Source organism: Meriones unguiculatus, chromosome 8 (genome assembly GCF_030254825.1).
Source record: "Meriones unguiculatus strain TT.TT164.6M chromosome 8, Bangor_MerUng_6.1, whole genome shotgun sequence".
NCBI lineage: Eukaryota > Metazoa > Chordata > Mammalia > Rodentia > Muridae > Meriones > Meriones unguiculatus.
Genome location: NC_083356.1, coordinates 98,814,931 through 98,829,407, shown reverse-complemented (window position 1 = coordinate 98,829,407; position 14,477 = coordinate 98,814,931). Strand labels below are relative to the sequence as shown.

The following is a 14,477-nucleotide window of genomic DNA, read 5'->3' as shown; positions in this document are numbered from 1 at the left end:
CACACACAATAAAAACCCAAAGTTATTTAGTCATCAGAAATGTAGCAGCATTGTTTATCTTTTCACTATCAATATGTAGCATTACTCACAAAGCATGAGGTAAAGAGAATAAAGTAATAGATTACTTGACTTGCTTTGGGGCTCAAACCTCAAATAAATGCCTCCCGATCTGTCTGTATTTTTCTTTATATAAAATGTTCATCTGTTTTTGTTTGTGTTTTTTTCCAGTGTAGAAATGGGAACTTTGTTGAATAAGAAAAATTTCTTTTTAATCTTTATCCCTAATAACTATTTTCCGGTGTTTATCTGTTCCATTCACTGGTGATGGTTTTTAAAATATTGCTATAGGCAAGATAGAATAAGTGTTAAAAGAATATCGTATCTCACCGACATCTTTAAATTATTCCTGGGACTCTGGCAAGATCAAACCAAGGACAGAAAGAACCCACTGGGCTTGGGCTTAGAACTTCTCCGGAACAAGCACTCAGTGGGTAACATTAAGGGCAAAATGCCTCAGCGAGGCTTGCTGGGGCATGCCCACGATCTGCTCCCAGGGTGAAGCTGGGGGTGCCTTTAGACCATCCGGAACAACGTAGTAAGACCTTGTCTTCAAAAAGACTGCATCTTCTTCAATGATTGTCACAGGCCAATGGCTTGAACAGGTTGAAGTCCCTTAAATTCCATGATCTTTCACCTATGTGTGTGACTTTTTTATTGCTCCCAGGAACTTCCAACTAAGTGAAGAAGAACAGTGGATCTACCAGGCCGTTTTAGATCAGTACCCTGGAAATCTCCCTGGCAGAAGGACTCTGTACTTGGACATGCTGCAAAGATATTTTCCGCACAAATCTAGGCATCATTTGGTGAGTGCATCCTGATGATGAAAATGCGTATCCTATATACCCATGAACTGCAGTGCTTAGGGCTCCATAATTTGTAAGACAAATATATGCGCATTAAAAGTACTCTGAAGATTCTTTATTCCCTCACGATAGAAGGTACTGCTAAAGACTGCAAACCTGTGTGGGTCGTTTTTTAAGTCAATGAAGTCTAGAGGAAGTCTAGGGTCAGTCTATGTCCACCTGCCCGGAGACCTTCATCATGCTTTCCCAGAGCAGCCGGTTTACCCCTGGACTTCACACCATCACTTACCTGCCCGCCGTGGAGGTTCTGCCGTGTCTGGCTCTTGCCCGCCTTCTACCCGCAGAGCCTGCCCCTGGGCAATGGCACTAGCTTCCATCATCATAGCTCAGCCTGATTCCCACATGGTCCTGAACACAAACGCTGCTTCACTTGGACCAACAGAAAGCTACCAGGGAGGAAATGGAGAGATTCTTTCATTCTGTGGTAGGCAAGACTACAATGGCAAGAATCGAGAAGTTACTACATTACCAGTTAGTTCAATGGGAATTCACCTCGTGACAGACACATGCAGATTTAACTTTTAAGTGAGCTGTGCTCTGAAGTATCATGTAACTGCTTCAGATTAAGGGGTGAATGGGATACACCCAACACGTGTTTGGAAATTATTCTGTCAGTCCCGTGAAAGTCCTTTAGCACACGGGGCAGTGGATGAAGTTATCACTGCCAGCAGTAATGTCTGCAGAAGAAACCAAGGTAAAGAGCACTCAGCTAGGGTGGCCATCCTCTTCCATACCCCTTGTTCTGCCCCATTCCGCTCTCCACCGCCATGTAGCAAACAGTTAATTCTGGTCTTTAAGTAACTCACTGTAGCTCTTTAAAAATCCTTCAGTGATCAAATTAGAGGTTTCTTTTTATTCCCAATTAGCTCTCTTGCCTCTGCAACCAGCCATCAAGTGTAACTCTGTAGATTTTTATACTTTATTACTATTGATGTGGTAAAGATTTTTACATTTGCTTTTTACATTGGATTGATCGCTACAGATTTTGGCGTGGTCTATGCTCCCCTTCCTTGATGTTTGACAAGCGTTAAGTGTATTTTCAGCTTTATAGAACAAAGCTAGGAAGTTTATAGGATGTGTTTTCTATCTGGTTAAAGTGAGACGGCGGCCTGCTTTATCAGGATCCTAATTAACTCGTCCTAAAGCACTGCTTTAGGCGGGGCAAACCTTATCTTGCGTCTTTCCTAATGCTAGCCACTTAGGGATCAAATGATATGTCAGCCTCAGAGGTGTGGGCTAAACTGGAAAAGCAAAGACTTCCCTCTCGCAGTCAGTCATTGCACACTCGCCTGCAGGGATTTTGTATAACCCAGGCTCCTCGGCTTCTGCCCCGGTACCCTGCACTCCCTGACTCTGTGCCCCCCCCCCCAGGAGTCTGTACTTCCCAAGGCTACTATATTCAAGACTAGAGGAAGTGCCTGTGGTCAGCGTGAGAACCCATGTCCCTCAAGGAATGGGGGAGGGTGGGGAGAAGAGAGGAGGCCAAAAGGGTGTGAAAACTAGAATTACTTTCAAGCATTCTAACAGCTGAGCGCATTAGTGGTTAAAAGCAAAACTGTGATTTCCCGATTATGGTGACACTAAAAAAAAAAAATTCTAGCAGGGCTGGACGAGATGGCTCAGTCGTTAAGAGCACTGGCTGCTCTCCCAGAGGACCTGGGTTCAATTCCCAGCACCAATTTGGTAGCTAACAACTGTCTGTAACTCCAGTTCCAGGGGATCTGACACCCTCACACAAAAATGTATGAGGCAAAACATCAATGCACATAATTATTTTTTCAGTGAAGTATACTGCTTAACGGAGACAATGTAATCATATAAAATACCAAAACTGACTTAAAATCACATATGGGGACAGACTGATTTTTGTTGAAGCACTGCCATTTAGAATTAAGAGCCAGCCTGGCGAGGTGGTGCACGCCAATAATCCCAGACTCTGGGAGGCAGGGACAGGCAGATCCCTGTGAGTTCGAGGCCAGCCTGGTCTACAAAGTGAGTCCAGAACAGCCAAGGCTACACAAAGAAACCCTGTCTCGAAAACCTGAAGGGGGGAAATAGAAGTAAGAGGCGTTGCAGGGACCACCTGGCCTGCCTCCATCCTATCTGAGGAAACAGAGGACTTAGAAAATCAAGTGACATCAGTAGTTGTCAGTTAGGCACAGTCTCTGAGAAGTAGAGCTTGTGTATTTTTTTTTTTTTTTCTGGCTATGGTGAGGTTGTTTGTCCCCAGTTGCTCAAAATTATAATGAATTTTGTCCATTTCATAACAGTGACATAAGTTAAAGGTCCGTTTCAGAATGATGAGCAACTGCCATCTGTCACCTTTGCAGGTAGAACACGAGAAACACTATGACCAGTATCGCTTCGCTAGAGAGCAGAGAAGAATCCTGATGGACAGCTGGGCTAGGAACAGGAGAGACTTTATCCAGAAAGCCATGCTGACCCTCGTCGAGGCCTGTGCAGCCCATGAAATGGAGAGCATGTTGGCCAAGGACAGGAAACGGCAGCAGGAGCTGTGTGCTGACCTGAAAGCCAAGGTAAGCTGCTGTGGCGGGAGCTCTGATACAAGGGTGTGCGTTAAGAACCTACCCAGGACAGGCATGATGGTGCACACCTCTTGTCCCAGCGCTCGGGAAACAGGGAGGTGGATTTCTGAGTTCAAGGCCAGCCTGATTTACAGAGTAAGTTCCAGGGCAGCAACGGCTACACAGAGAAGCCCTGTCTCGAAAACCAAAACAAACAAACAAACAAACAAACAAAATGTACTTCTGTTCAAATTCTACCTGAAGTTCAGTTTCTCTGAAACCTGTCTTGATGAAAACTGTTGCGTTGAACTGTAAGATTTTGCTGTTCATTCAGGGTGTTAGTATTGAAATTTTAGTGGTGACATCCACACACCAGGCATGGCTAGATGGAACTGTCTGGCACTGAGCCAGATGCCATTCTCATGGCAGAGCTGGAAAGGCCAAGAAGAAAAGACTCACACAGAGCTCGTGGGAGCAAGCTTGATGGCCTTGTGTGGCCCTCAGCAAAGTGTTGGGGATGCAGATGGGCCTTTGCTTCTCCTCTGAACCAGAGAGTGGGGCTTCAGTATGCTTGGAGAGCCTGTGGTTGAAAAGCTGGAGTGTGGGTGTCTGCACTCTCAAACAAATACAGAGGCGCCGCCTGCACGTGAGAACTGAAGGTAGGGTCGCTGCTGTGCTGTGGGCTTTCCCTCTGCAGTCACAGGGGCCAAGGGTGTTCAGGTGTAATACGGTGCCATAGTGATTTATATATCTAAAAACAAATGCCTGTTCGAAAACATTAGAGAAAGCCTGCTTGATTGGCCTTTTTTATTTTGTGGGTAGGAAGATTTTCTTTTCACACTGCCTAAGTTTGGAACCTAAAGACGTAGAGGTTGGATCTAGGCTGATCTACCCCAGGCTACAGAGCCAACACAAGTTTGCAATCCTTGGAGGCTGCTAGGGAACAGAGGTCAGAGTCAGGGGCGAGTCCTGTCACTCCCAGCCTGAGTCTGTTCACTTTGCAAGCCTTGCCATCAGCCCTGGAACTGTGCTGCGAGCCGTGTGTGTGGCCAGGCACTCAGGTGAGCTACAGAATGACATTTGCTTATTACACCTTATGTGGAGACTGAGCTAAGCTATACTGCCCAGAAAACACATTGCTGTGGCTCAGAGGCTTGCTCCTGGCCCCCTCACCCTAAACACACTCCGACTTCATCACTGAGGGTGTGTCTGTCTACTACAAACTGCACGCACATCCAATCACTGAGTGTGCAGACTTTTCGCTTCTGCTGCCCATAATATCTGCCTGAACCTTGTTTCATGTTGAAACAATTTGTTCTTTATAGTGTTGCATCGTATCTCATTTTATAGAAATACAATTTATTTATACCTTTTCCCTGGTTTTTGCTATTCTGAGCATAATTGGCCATGCCTTCCTGAACCGACATGTTGAGTTCTATTGGGTCCTTAGGAGCGGAACGGGTGGATCAGAAGGTCTGGGTGGATATAGCTTGAGTAAATCATGCTAAAATGGCTTCCCAAAGTGGCTGCACAGATTTTCAGCCTGCATCCTTCACATCACATTTTCACTAACAGTGCCTTAGCCCGCCTCCACCTCAGTGTGCTGACTAAGGAGCGCTGCTTCACTGTGGTTCTCTCTTGCACGGCAAGGCTGCAGATCTTTCCATACCCTCATGTCTAGACAGCGGACCCTCCACTCAAGTCTTACCCACTTCTCTCATGGGTTCCCTGCTTTTCTGTTCCTCATCGTATGCTCTTTATATGTTCTCTGTGCAAGTTCTGCTTGTCTCTACTCTTAGCCCTTAGATGAGAAAACTTTGTTTTATTCTTCTCTCATATACTCCACGCCGACCTCAGATTCCCCTCCATTCTTTCCCTCAACTCTTTCCTCACTTTCCCTCTCCCCCAGATCCACTCCTCTCCTCCTCCCCCCAGAGAAGAGCAGGCCTCCTGGGGACATCAAACAAACACTGTGTAACAAGCTACAGTGAGATCAGGTGCATGCCATCACATCAAAGCTGGACAAAGCAACCTAGTGGGAGGGAAAGGGTCCCACAAGTAGACTAAAGACGGCACCCTGTTGAACACCAGTCCACTCAGCCAGACCATATATGCAGAGGACCTAGGTCAGACCCCAGCAGGCTGTCTGATCTCTGCACGTTTCCATGAGTCACAGTCAGTTGATTCTGTGCATCTTGGTCTCCTGGTGTGTCCCTGACCCCTCTGGTTCCTCTAATCCTTCCTCTCCCTCCTCCACAGGACTTCCTAAGCTCCACCTAATGTTTGGCTGTGTTACTCTGCATTTGCTCCCATCAGTTGCTGGATGAAGTCTCTCTGGTCTCCTTGGTGAGGCTTCTGCTAGGCCCTGGTCGCAGCACACTTTCCAGGCAGGACAGTCTGTAGGTCGACAATTTTGTCTGGGTTGGTGTCCCAGCCCCTCCACTTGAGGCCCTGCCTGTTAATGAAGATGGCCAGCTTGGTCCCCTTGTCCCCCATTGCTAGGAATCTTTGCTAGGAATACTCTCACACATTCCATTACACTAGGTTTCCACGTGGTTCCCTCCCCCCAATTCCAACCATTTCTCCTGGTATTTTCTCCCTTCCTACTCCAAACTGATCTCTCCTGTCCCCAACCCAACCTTCCCACAGTCCACCCGTGAAATCTACCTTATTTCCCCTTCCCCAGGAAATCCTTGTGTTCCCACTTAAGCCCTCCTTTTTACTTCATCTCTTTGGGTCTGTGGTCTGTAGTATGATTTTTTTGTTTGTTTGTTTGTTTGTTTTTTAACTTTACAATTAATATCCATTTATAAGTGAAAGCATACTATGAGTGTCTTTCTGGGTCTGGATTACCTCACACAGGATGATTTTTTTCTAGTTCCATGCATTTGCCAGGGAATTTCCAGATGCCCTTGTTTTTGTTACCCAAGTAGTATTCCATTGAGTAAATGTACGACATTTTCTTTATCAGTTCTTCAGCTGAGGGACATCTAGATTGCTTTCAGTTTCTGGCTATTACAAACAAAGCTGCTATGAGCATAAATGAGCAAGTCTCCTTCTGATAGGCTAGAGCATCCTTTGGGTCTATGCCCAGGAGTGGTATAGCTGGGTCTTGAGGTAGAGTCATTCCCAATTTTCTGAGAAACAGCCATATTGATTTCCAACATGGCTGTAGAAGTTTGCGCTCCCACCAGCAGTGGAGGAGTATTACCCTTGCTTCACATCTTCGCCAGCATGCGCTGTCACTTGTGTTTTTGATCTTAGTCATTTTGACAGGTATGAGATGGACTCGCAAAGTTATTTTGATTTGCATTTCTCTGATGGCAGCAGATGTTGAACATTTCTTTAAGTGCTTTTTGGCCATTTGAGATTTCTCTATTGAGAATTCTCTGTTTACATCAGTGCCCCATTTTTAAATTGGATTGTTTAGCTTGTTGATGTCTAGTTTCTTGAGTTCTTTATATATTTTGGATATCAGCCCTTCAGTAGATATGGAGTTGGTAAAGAACTTTTCCCATTCTGTGAGCTGCCATTCTGTACTAATAACAGCATCCTTTGCCTTACATAAGCTTTTCAGTTTCATGAGGTCCATTTATTTATAGTTGATCTTAGTATCTGTGCTATTGGTATTCTGTTCAGGAACTTGTCTCTTGTGCGAATGTATTCAAGACTATTCCCCACTTTCTCTTTTGTCAGACTTAATGGATATAGTTTTATGTTGCGGTCTTTGATCCACATGGAGTTAAGTTTTGTGCAGGATGTTAGGTATGGGTCTATTTGCATTCTTCTACATGCAGACATCCAGTTAGACCAGCACCATTTGTTGGAGATGCTGTCATTTTTTTTCTATTGTATATTTCTGGCTTTATAAAAAATCAGGGGCCATTGGTATGTGAATTACATCTGGGTATTTGATTTTATTCTATTGACTCATATGTCTGTTTTCATGCAATTCCATACGGTTTTTATTACTACAGCTCTGCAGTATAGCTTGAAATCAGGGATGGTGATACCTCCAGAAGTTTTTTTTTTTTTTTTTTTTTTTTTTTTTTTTTTACTGTATGGGTTTGTTTTAGTTATCCTTGGATTTTTGTTTTCCCATATGAAGTTGAGTATTGTTCTTTGAAGGTCTGTAAAGAATTGCGTTGGGGGGATGGAGAAATGGCTCAGAAGTTAAGAGTACTGCTTGCTCTTCCAGAGGTCCTGAGTTCAATTCCCAGCAACCACATGGTGGCTTATAACCATCTATAATGAGATCTGGTGCTTTCTTCTGGGGCTCAGGTGTACATGCATGCATTACTTTGTACACTTAATAAATTAAATAAATCTTAAAAACAAAAGAAAAGGAAAAAGAAAACCACAATTAATTAAAAAATTGTGTTGGAATTTTGGTGGGAATTGCACTGAATCTATAGATTGCTTTTGGCAGAATGGCCATTTTTACTATGTTAATCCTTCCGATCCATGAACATGGGAGATATTTCCATTTTCTGATATCTTCTTCAATTTCCTTCTTCAAAGACTTGAAGTTTTTGTTATATAGGTTTTTCACTTGCTTGGTTAGAGTTATTTAACCCAAGGTATTTTATATTATTTGTGGCTATTGTGAAGGGTGTTGTTTTCCTGGTATCTTTCTCGGCTGGTTTGTCATTTGTATAAAGGAAGGCTACTAGTTTTGTTTGTTTGTTTGTTTGTTTGTTGTTTTTGGGTTAATTGTTTGTATCCAGCCACTTTGCTGAAAGTGTTTATCAGCTGTCAGAGTCTCCTGGTATAATTTTGGGGTCACCTATATATACTATCATATCTGTGAATAGCAATACTTTGACTTACTTTCCAATTTTTATCCTCTTTATCTCCCTTAGTTGTCTTGCTGCACAAGCAGAACTTTTAATGGTGTTTCATCTCAGCAGCTCATTCCTTTTTATTCCTGTTGCAGATGAATCTGATCCGTTGAGTTTATCCTCTCATGACTGCTGTCACTTTGTTTATTATGTGGTAGGAAGCTTTAGGCTTTCCTGCGACTCCGCCTCTGAGAGAATCTCTTACCTCTCACTCTGCTCCTTCCCCCGCACCAGGTTTTCACTAGACAGTGGATACAAGTGCCTGTCAGGAAGAGGCACGCCATCCTCCTGGGGCGCAGGTTTCCTCGGTGATCCTGAGGATACCGTCTACACGACAAACTGCCGGATGCCTTCTTGGGAAAGAGAGATTTTTCTACCACACGCCAGAAACTTTCCCTCTCTTTACAGCTCCAGGGGTCTGCTCTCTTACCCGTAGGTCTGCTGCCCTGCTCTGTGTGTCTGTCACAGCATCCCCCCTCTCTCTTTTGCACACCTGCATTGCCATTAGAGGCTTCCTCTCCCTGGACTCCCTGACCACAATCTTTCTTTCGAGCACTCTGAGATCAGCACAGCAGAGCCTGAGAGCGGGCACAAATTCCCCTGCGGCTGTCGCTTCCGTGGGCTCAACACCTTCATGCTCTGCTAAGTCATCAAAATGTGCAAGTCATTAAGATGTATCAATTCATTACAGAGTTCTAGCTGCTGTCTTCCTGTGCATAGTGGGCTCACCGTCCTCAGGTGCTCTACTACAGATGAGCCTCCTTTCATATCACACGGTTTTTGTAGGCTCCTGTCCTAACTGGATTATTGCTCCATGGTCTCTACAGATGGGTTTGTGAAAAATTCTAATGTAGGAGAATCAGCTTTTAATTTTTTTTTTGATGTAAAGTTAGGAATGATAATTTCTAATTTCAACTTTTTCTACCTAAATGGAAGCTGGCAGATCTTAATGAAGAGCTCATCAATTTTTTATGTGCCCTAGTTAAAGGGTTGGATGATTTTAAGAGGTCATTGTCAAGGGTATGCTGCCCAGGCAGGATCTGTGTGCCTACCAGGACCCCACCAAAGGCGAATGGAACCACAAAACTAAGGTAGAATGACAAGAAGTGGCAACCTGATAGACTAGTCGTATGAAGATGTGCATGGCCCAGTGGGGACATTTTTCTAGGGACCGTCCAGCTAGCAATCAAGGTGATGGAATTGCTGGGGCAGCAAGAATCAGCCACTGGCAGGGTTTAGTTGGAACATGTCAGTGATTTCAGATGACGCTGCTGTTCTTTCCTTGTCTTGCCTTGCCTATTGCCTCTCTGTGGATCCTGGATGTAGAAGGTTCCAGGAAATGGAAAAGTCACTTTATGATCATAGAGGGAAAGACCCTGATCTACGGGAACTGGAAACTGGCCTTGGAGAGTGTGTTTTATGACTTACAGTCTCCATTCTGCTGAAGTTGGATCTGGTGACAGGAGCAATGGGGTCTCTATAAGTCATAAAGTGGTTCCACAAATCATAAGATGCTGCTTTGATTATTTCCCACATATCACACTCTCACGTGTGTCAGCAGTCAACTGAGTGTCCCTCGCTCTCCATAGCGTCTTTCTGATGGTCTGCTCGACCTCAGACTTTAGCTGACACATGCAGGTGACACTGTGGTGCCGGGCTGACTGGGATCAGGAGACAGCATGGGCATAGTCTCCCAGAAGAGATGTGAACTCAGAAGGATACCATGCTCTGGATTTGGTTGGAGTGTGTCCCCCAAGGTTTGTGTGCTGGGAGTTTCCAGGGGCAGAAGTCCCCTTTTGGAGGTGGGCCTAATGGAAGGTTTTGTTATAACAACAGAAAACAGGCAAAGGTGAATGAATGCACCCTCTAAAGGGTAACTGGGAATAAAAAGTAGAGAATTATTAACACAAATTATGGTGATGTAGATTTTCTTGCCCTGCAGATAAAAGCGTGAGCATCAGAATTTGCATTCCTAATGAGAGACTAAGACTCAGTAAGTAGCTGGGATGAAGATATATTAGTAAAGGAAAGAGTTAAATCTGTAAAGTGTATAGTAATTTAAAATGTTTAGTTATGTTTACAATTTTTGACATAGGAAAACCCACAAGATTTATTCCTTTGCCATCATTTTACAGATCTGAAAGCTGAGCCCTAACAGATGAAGTAACTGCCTAAGGTTCTTAATAGTTCACTCTGCTTGAAATTCAACACTATCTATCTTGGCCCCATGCAGGTTTGCATACAAGAACTCTAACAGAATGCTAGGAGATATTTATTATGCTGTTGGCCCCAGATGTGCTATGTATTAGGCCCACAGAATGTGGGAAAATATTACTTCATTGTAGCATCAATTTGACCTTTCAAAAACTAATACACTGGCTATAATAAACATTAATTAAACATTTAACCGTAATTTTGTTCTCAGACTTAGAATTTTAAAGGGCTTTAGAGGAGTGAGTTAAATGATTTGTGTCTTAAGAGAAATTTTAAAGGAATTTGGGTATACTGAATGCCCATTCTTTTGTCTTTTCGGTACTCTGACAGTAATGATTGCTGTAGCAAAGCAGAGGTGGTTGGACCTCTGACTCTCAAAATGAAATGGGGAGAAGCATGTGTTCATAACACCTGTCCCCACATAATCTTCAATCCTTGCTCTTGCCAGCTCAGATCATCCTGTTAGCTCTACAGGCAATTTTCTCCCATCCTGCAGTCAGAGCTCAACGGGGTAGGCTTCCAAGATAGGTCTCTTTAGTGACTTTCTCTGCTTCCATGCTGGGTGACTATGTACTGATGTGAAAAAGACAGCACCTTCTAGACTCTTATGACACCCTGGAGGCTTGCCCTCCTCCTGCTCATTCCTTTTGTGACTGCCTAGATTGGCCGCCTCCACTTGCCCAACACCATGCACCCAGATGCTCAGACTCAGTTGCAGACACCTCCTCGGTATCAAGAGAATTACACCACTGGGAAACAAAACCACCCCTCTTCCTTCCCTCACACTGCACCCCTTTCTGCTTTTGATGGGGCAGGCTTCCTGCCCAGGCTTCCTGTGGATGCAGCGAGCAATACTGCCTGCGTGCTCAGGTCCAGTCCTCCCTAACGTTGGCCACTTTGCCACCCGACACTGGAGCCTGCAGACTTTGTGCTCTCTGAGTTTTCGTGTTCTTTGATCTTTTAAGTGTTTTCCTCCACGTATAGACCCTTTCCTCTTCAAGGAAACCTCTTGGCTCAAAGTCACGCTCTGCACCTGGGGAGTCCATCGCTGCCCTGTCACATGAAATCAACCTTCCTACGCCATTCGCCCTGGTTCTTGGCTCTCTCTAGTTTTCTGTTCAAGATTCCAAGGGACCTCACGTGACCTAACCATCAGCGGTTTCCATCCCCCACGTGGCTGCTCCACTCCATGTGTTCTGTCAACCACCCACCGTTCTCACTTTTTACTCTTTTGAGTTCTGTTAAGGGATTCCCAATGCTATGTCATACGTCTCCTTGCCCACACAATCCTAAAACCTCTGGGTTTAGTGCTGCTGGATTTCTTCCCTGCCTCATTGTTCCTGTTTTATTTCACTGCCCCCCGAGTGCCCTCATGATTGTACCTACTCTTCTCTCAGGTACTTTTCCGAGCCCCGAATAACTCCCGCCTGACCCTGCCTACTGCCACACTGATTATATTAATTTTAGAAGTCTCCAGATGCCTCAAAGCCAACGTCAAAAATGGAGATCTTGAGTTTCCTGTGGTAAATTGTACTTTTTCCTTGAGACCTAGCTTCTTATTCTCCCTCACTGTTATATTCCTCTGATAGCTTTGGAACACTGTCTGTCTGAACCCTCTACCTTTGCCTTTCCATCCCTGCCTCAGTCCCTCAAGTATGCGCTCTAATACTTTGTGTCGCTTTCTACGTTTTTCAAGTCTTCCCCTTAAATCAGAGGCAGAATTCTCTGTCTAAAATTCAGTTCAGAGCCTGGAGTGATAACGTGGGCCTGTATATTCCAGCCCCCACAGAGCCTGGAGTGATAACGTGGGCCTGTATATTCCAGCCCCCAGAGGTGGTGGCAGAAGGGTTTTGAGAACTAGTTCACTCTGGCCCTGGGGTGCATAGCAAGACTTGCTCTCCATAAAAACAACAAAAAAGTAGTAGGAGGAGGAGAGGACGAGGAGACGAGAAAGAGGGAGGTAGGATAATAAAGTAAAAGATTTCTTTTTAGCTTTTGCTAACTCCTAAGTAGCATGCCTTAGCTTACAAGAACAGGCAAACTTCTTGGGTGGGTTTCCAGGCCCTCAATAAGTTAGCTGTAATTCCCATCTTAGCTTCCCTTTTCAACACCTTCCAAGAAAGACCAAGGCACTGGGATTCACTCCTTCTTCTCTCCTGCTACAGCACTATACGCTGTTTTCTCTCCTGGCCCTGTACTTTCTCCCACTGCTACTGGCTTTGCTGGTGGATTTCTCTGGTTTCCCTTTGCATCATTATATCTTGACTACCTTCAAGACTTGGCTCAAATGTCCACTGCAGAAAGACTTCACCGAGTCTATAATTAGATTTAGTACATTCTTTGTTCCCTCTGGCCCCTGGTACCTGACTCTGGCTTGCCAGTAGTTATGATTATAGCACATTGAAAAATCCTTGTCAGCAACACAACTGCTAGTGACACCCCATTTTCTTCATTTTGGTACTTTATAAACCTCTCCTCTCCCCTAATACATTTTCCAGTGTTTGGACTGTGATAGGTCCTCAGTAAATTTTGTTGAAGTGAAATGCATAAGCTGCAGGCATTTTTCTTCCTTCTCAATACCTCCTGACATAGCGATGTTTCTATTACCTTCTTTCTCCGTTATTTATGAGGGAGCTTGCTGTAGAAGCAAGTATATCATGTGCAAAGTCATTAGGAGGCAAAGTATAAGACTTAATTATCAACACTGAATGTGCTAAGATGTTAGATGTAGTTTAAAAAAAAGTTAGCTACCTTTAAAGCTGGGATGTACGTCAGTTGTGAGCCAAATCACCTGGCTCTTGTTTTTCTTCTTCCTGTCTCATTTCTGTGCCTCCAGTTCCCATTTCTAGGTGGCTGAATGACCTGGCCACGAACTCCTAATAGTGATAGAAATTAGATAATGTGAGTTAGACAGTGGCACTTTGAATAAACCGTGTGGGGGGCTGTTGGTTTGGTGCTGCTGCATATTTAAATGCTAAGCACTGGTCCCTAAGATCTGGTTGCAATCCAGACCCAGTTCTCACGCACCAAATGATGTGTAAACTTTGCTCCCTTATTATCACTGATTGGCTAGGACAGAATAGGGGTAGTGGAGCTTTGGTTACTGGGCTGGGGGGGGGTCTGTTGTAGGGACCATGAGGCTGAGAGAGAGGGAGAGGGAGACAGAGAAAGATAAGGTGGAGGGGGAAGAGGAGGAGGAGGAGGAGGAGGAAGAGGAGGAGGACACGGCCTCATAGAGCAGATGCAGCCCAGACAGGATCACTTACTGGCCAGTAACTTGGAGAATGCAGTGGGGAAGTAGCCAGACTAGCTTAGAAAATTAGTTTAAATCATACCTGCACAGTTATTGTGCTAATAATTTAATTATTTTATTTAATTTATTATTTATTGATCATTTATTTTAATAAATTGATGGGTCTCTGTCTCAATTATTTGGGGTGGCTAGCAGGGTCATAAAACAGCCCTTTAGAGTTTAATAAATATTCAACAGCAATAAACTTCATTTGAGCTCACTCCCCATGATGAGCGCCCCTCATACCATCAGTTCTTTCTATCCCTTCCTCTTGCTTCACCTCCCTCTTTCTGTTGGAGAATAACCTTGGCATGGGGTTCCACTAATCAGACGTGATGTACTCAAATCCAGGTGGAGAGTTTTCAGAGTGTAATTCCAGAGGTGATGAATAACTGCTATCGGACTCTCACTCAAACCATAAAGTCAAATGAAAAAGGTTTAATAGGCAGTTGAAAACCCTGCATAGGTAAGATCTGTGAAATAAGACAAGCTTTGAATGTGAGCCCATATTCACCCCAAATTTCCTCATGAGACCATCTTCAATTCGGGGTAGAGAGGCATATAACTTGAGTGAAGAAGAACACTGTTGCTAGGAGACTGGGCTGCAAAAGGAGCTGGGTTAAGGTAGACAGGATTTTAGAGGTAAGAAGAGATTTTAGAAGTAGAGAGCCTCTAAAACATG

The 14,477-nt window shown here is 44.2% G+C and overlaps 1 protein-coding gene across 2 annotated transcripts in view; it reads left to right on the top strand.

The window, feature by feature from the left end:
• Positions 1-14,477, top strand: part of Ccdc148 (coiled-coil domain containing 148) — a 241,589-nt gene that overhangs the window by 111,163 nt on the left and 115,949 nt on the right. For both annotated transcript variants that reach the window (XM_060390194.1, XM_021638823.2), the window contains 2 exons: positions 725-863; positions 3,254-3,460. In XM_060390194.1, the coding sequence (XP_060246177.1) occupies positions 725-863; positions 3,254-3,460 (346 nt within the window). The remainder of the gene's footprint in view (positions 1-724; positions 864-3,253; positions 3,461-14,477) is intronic.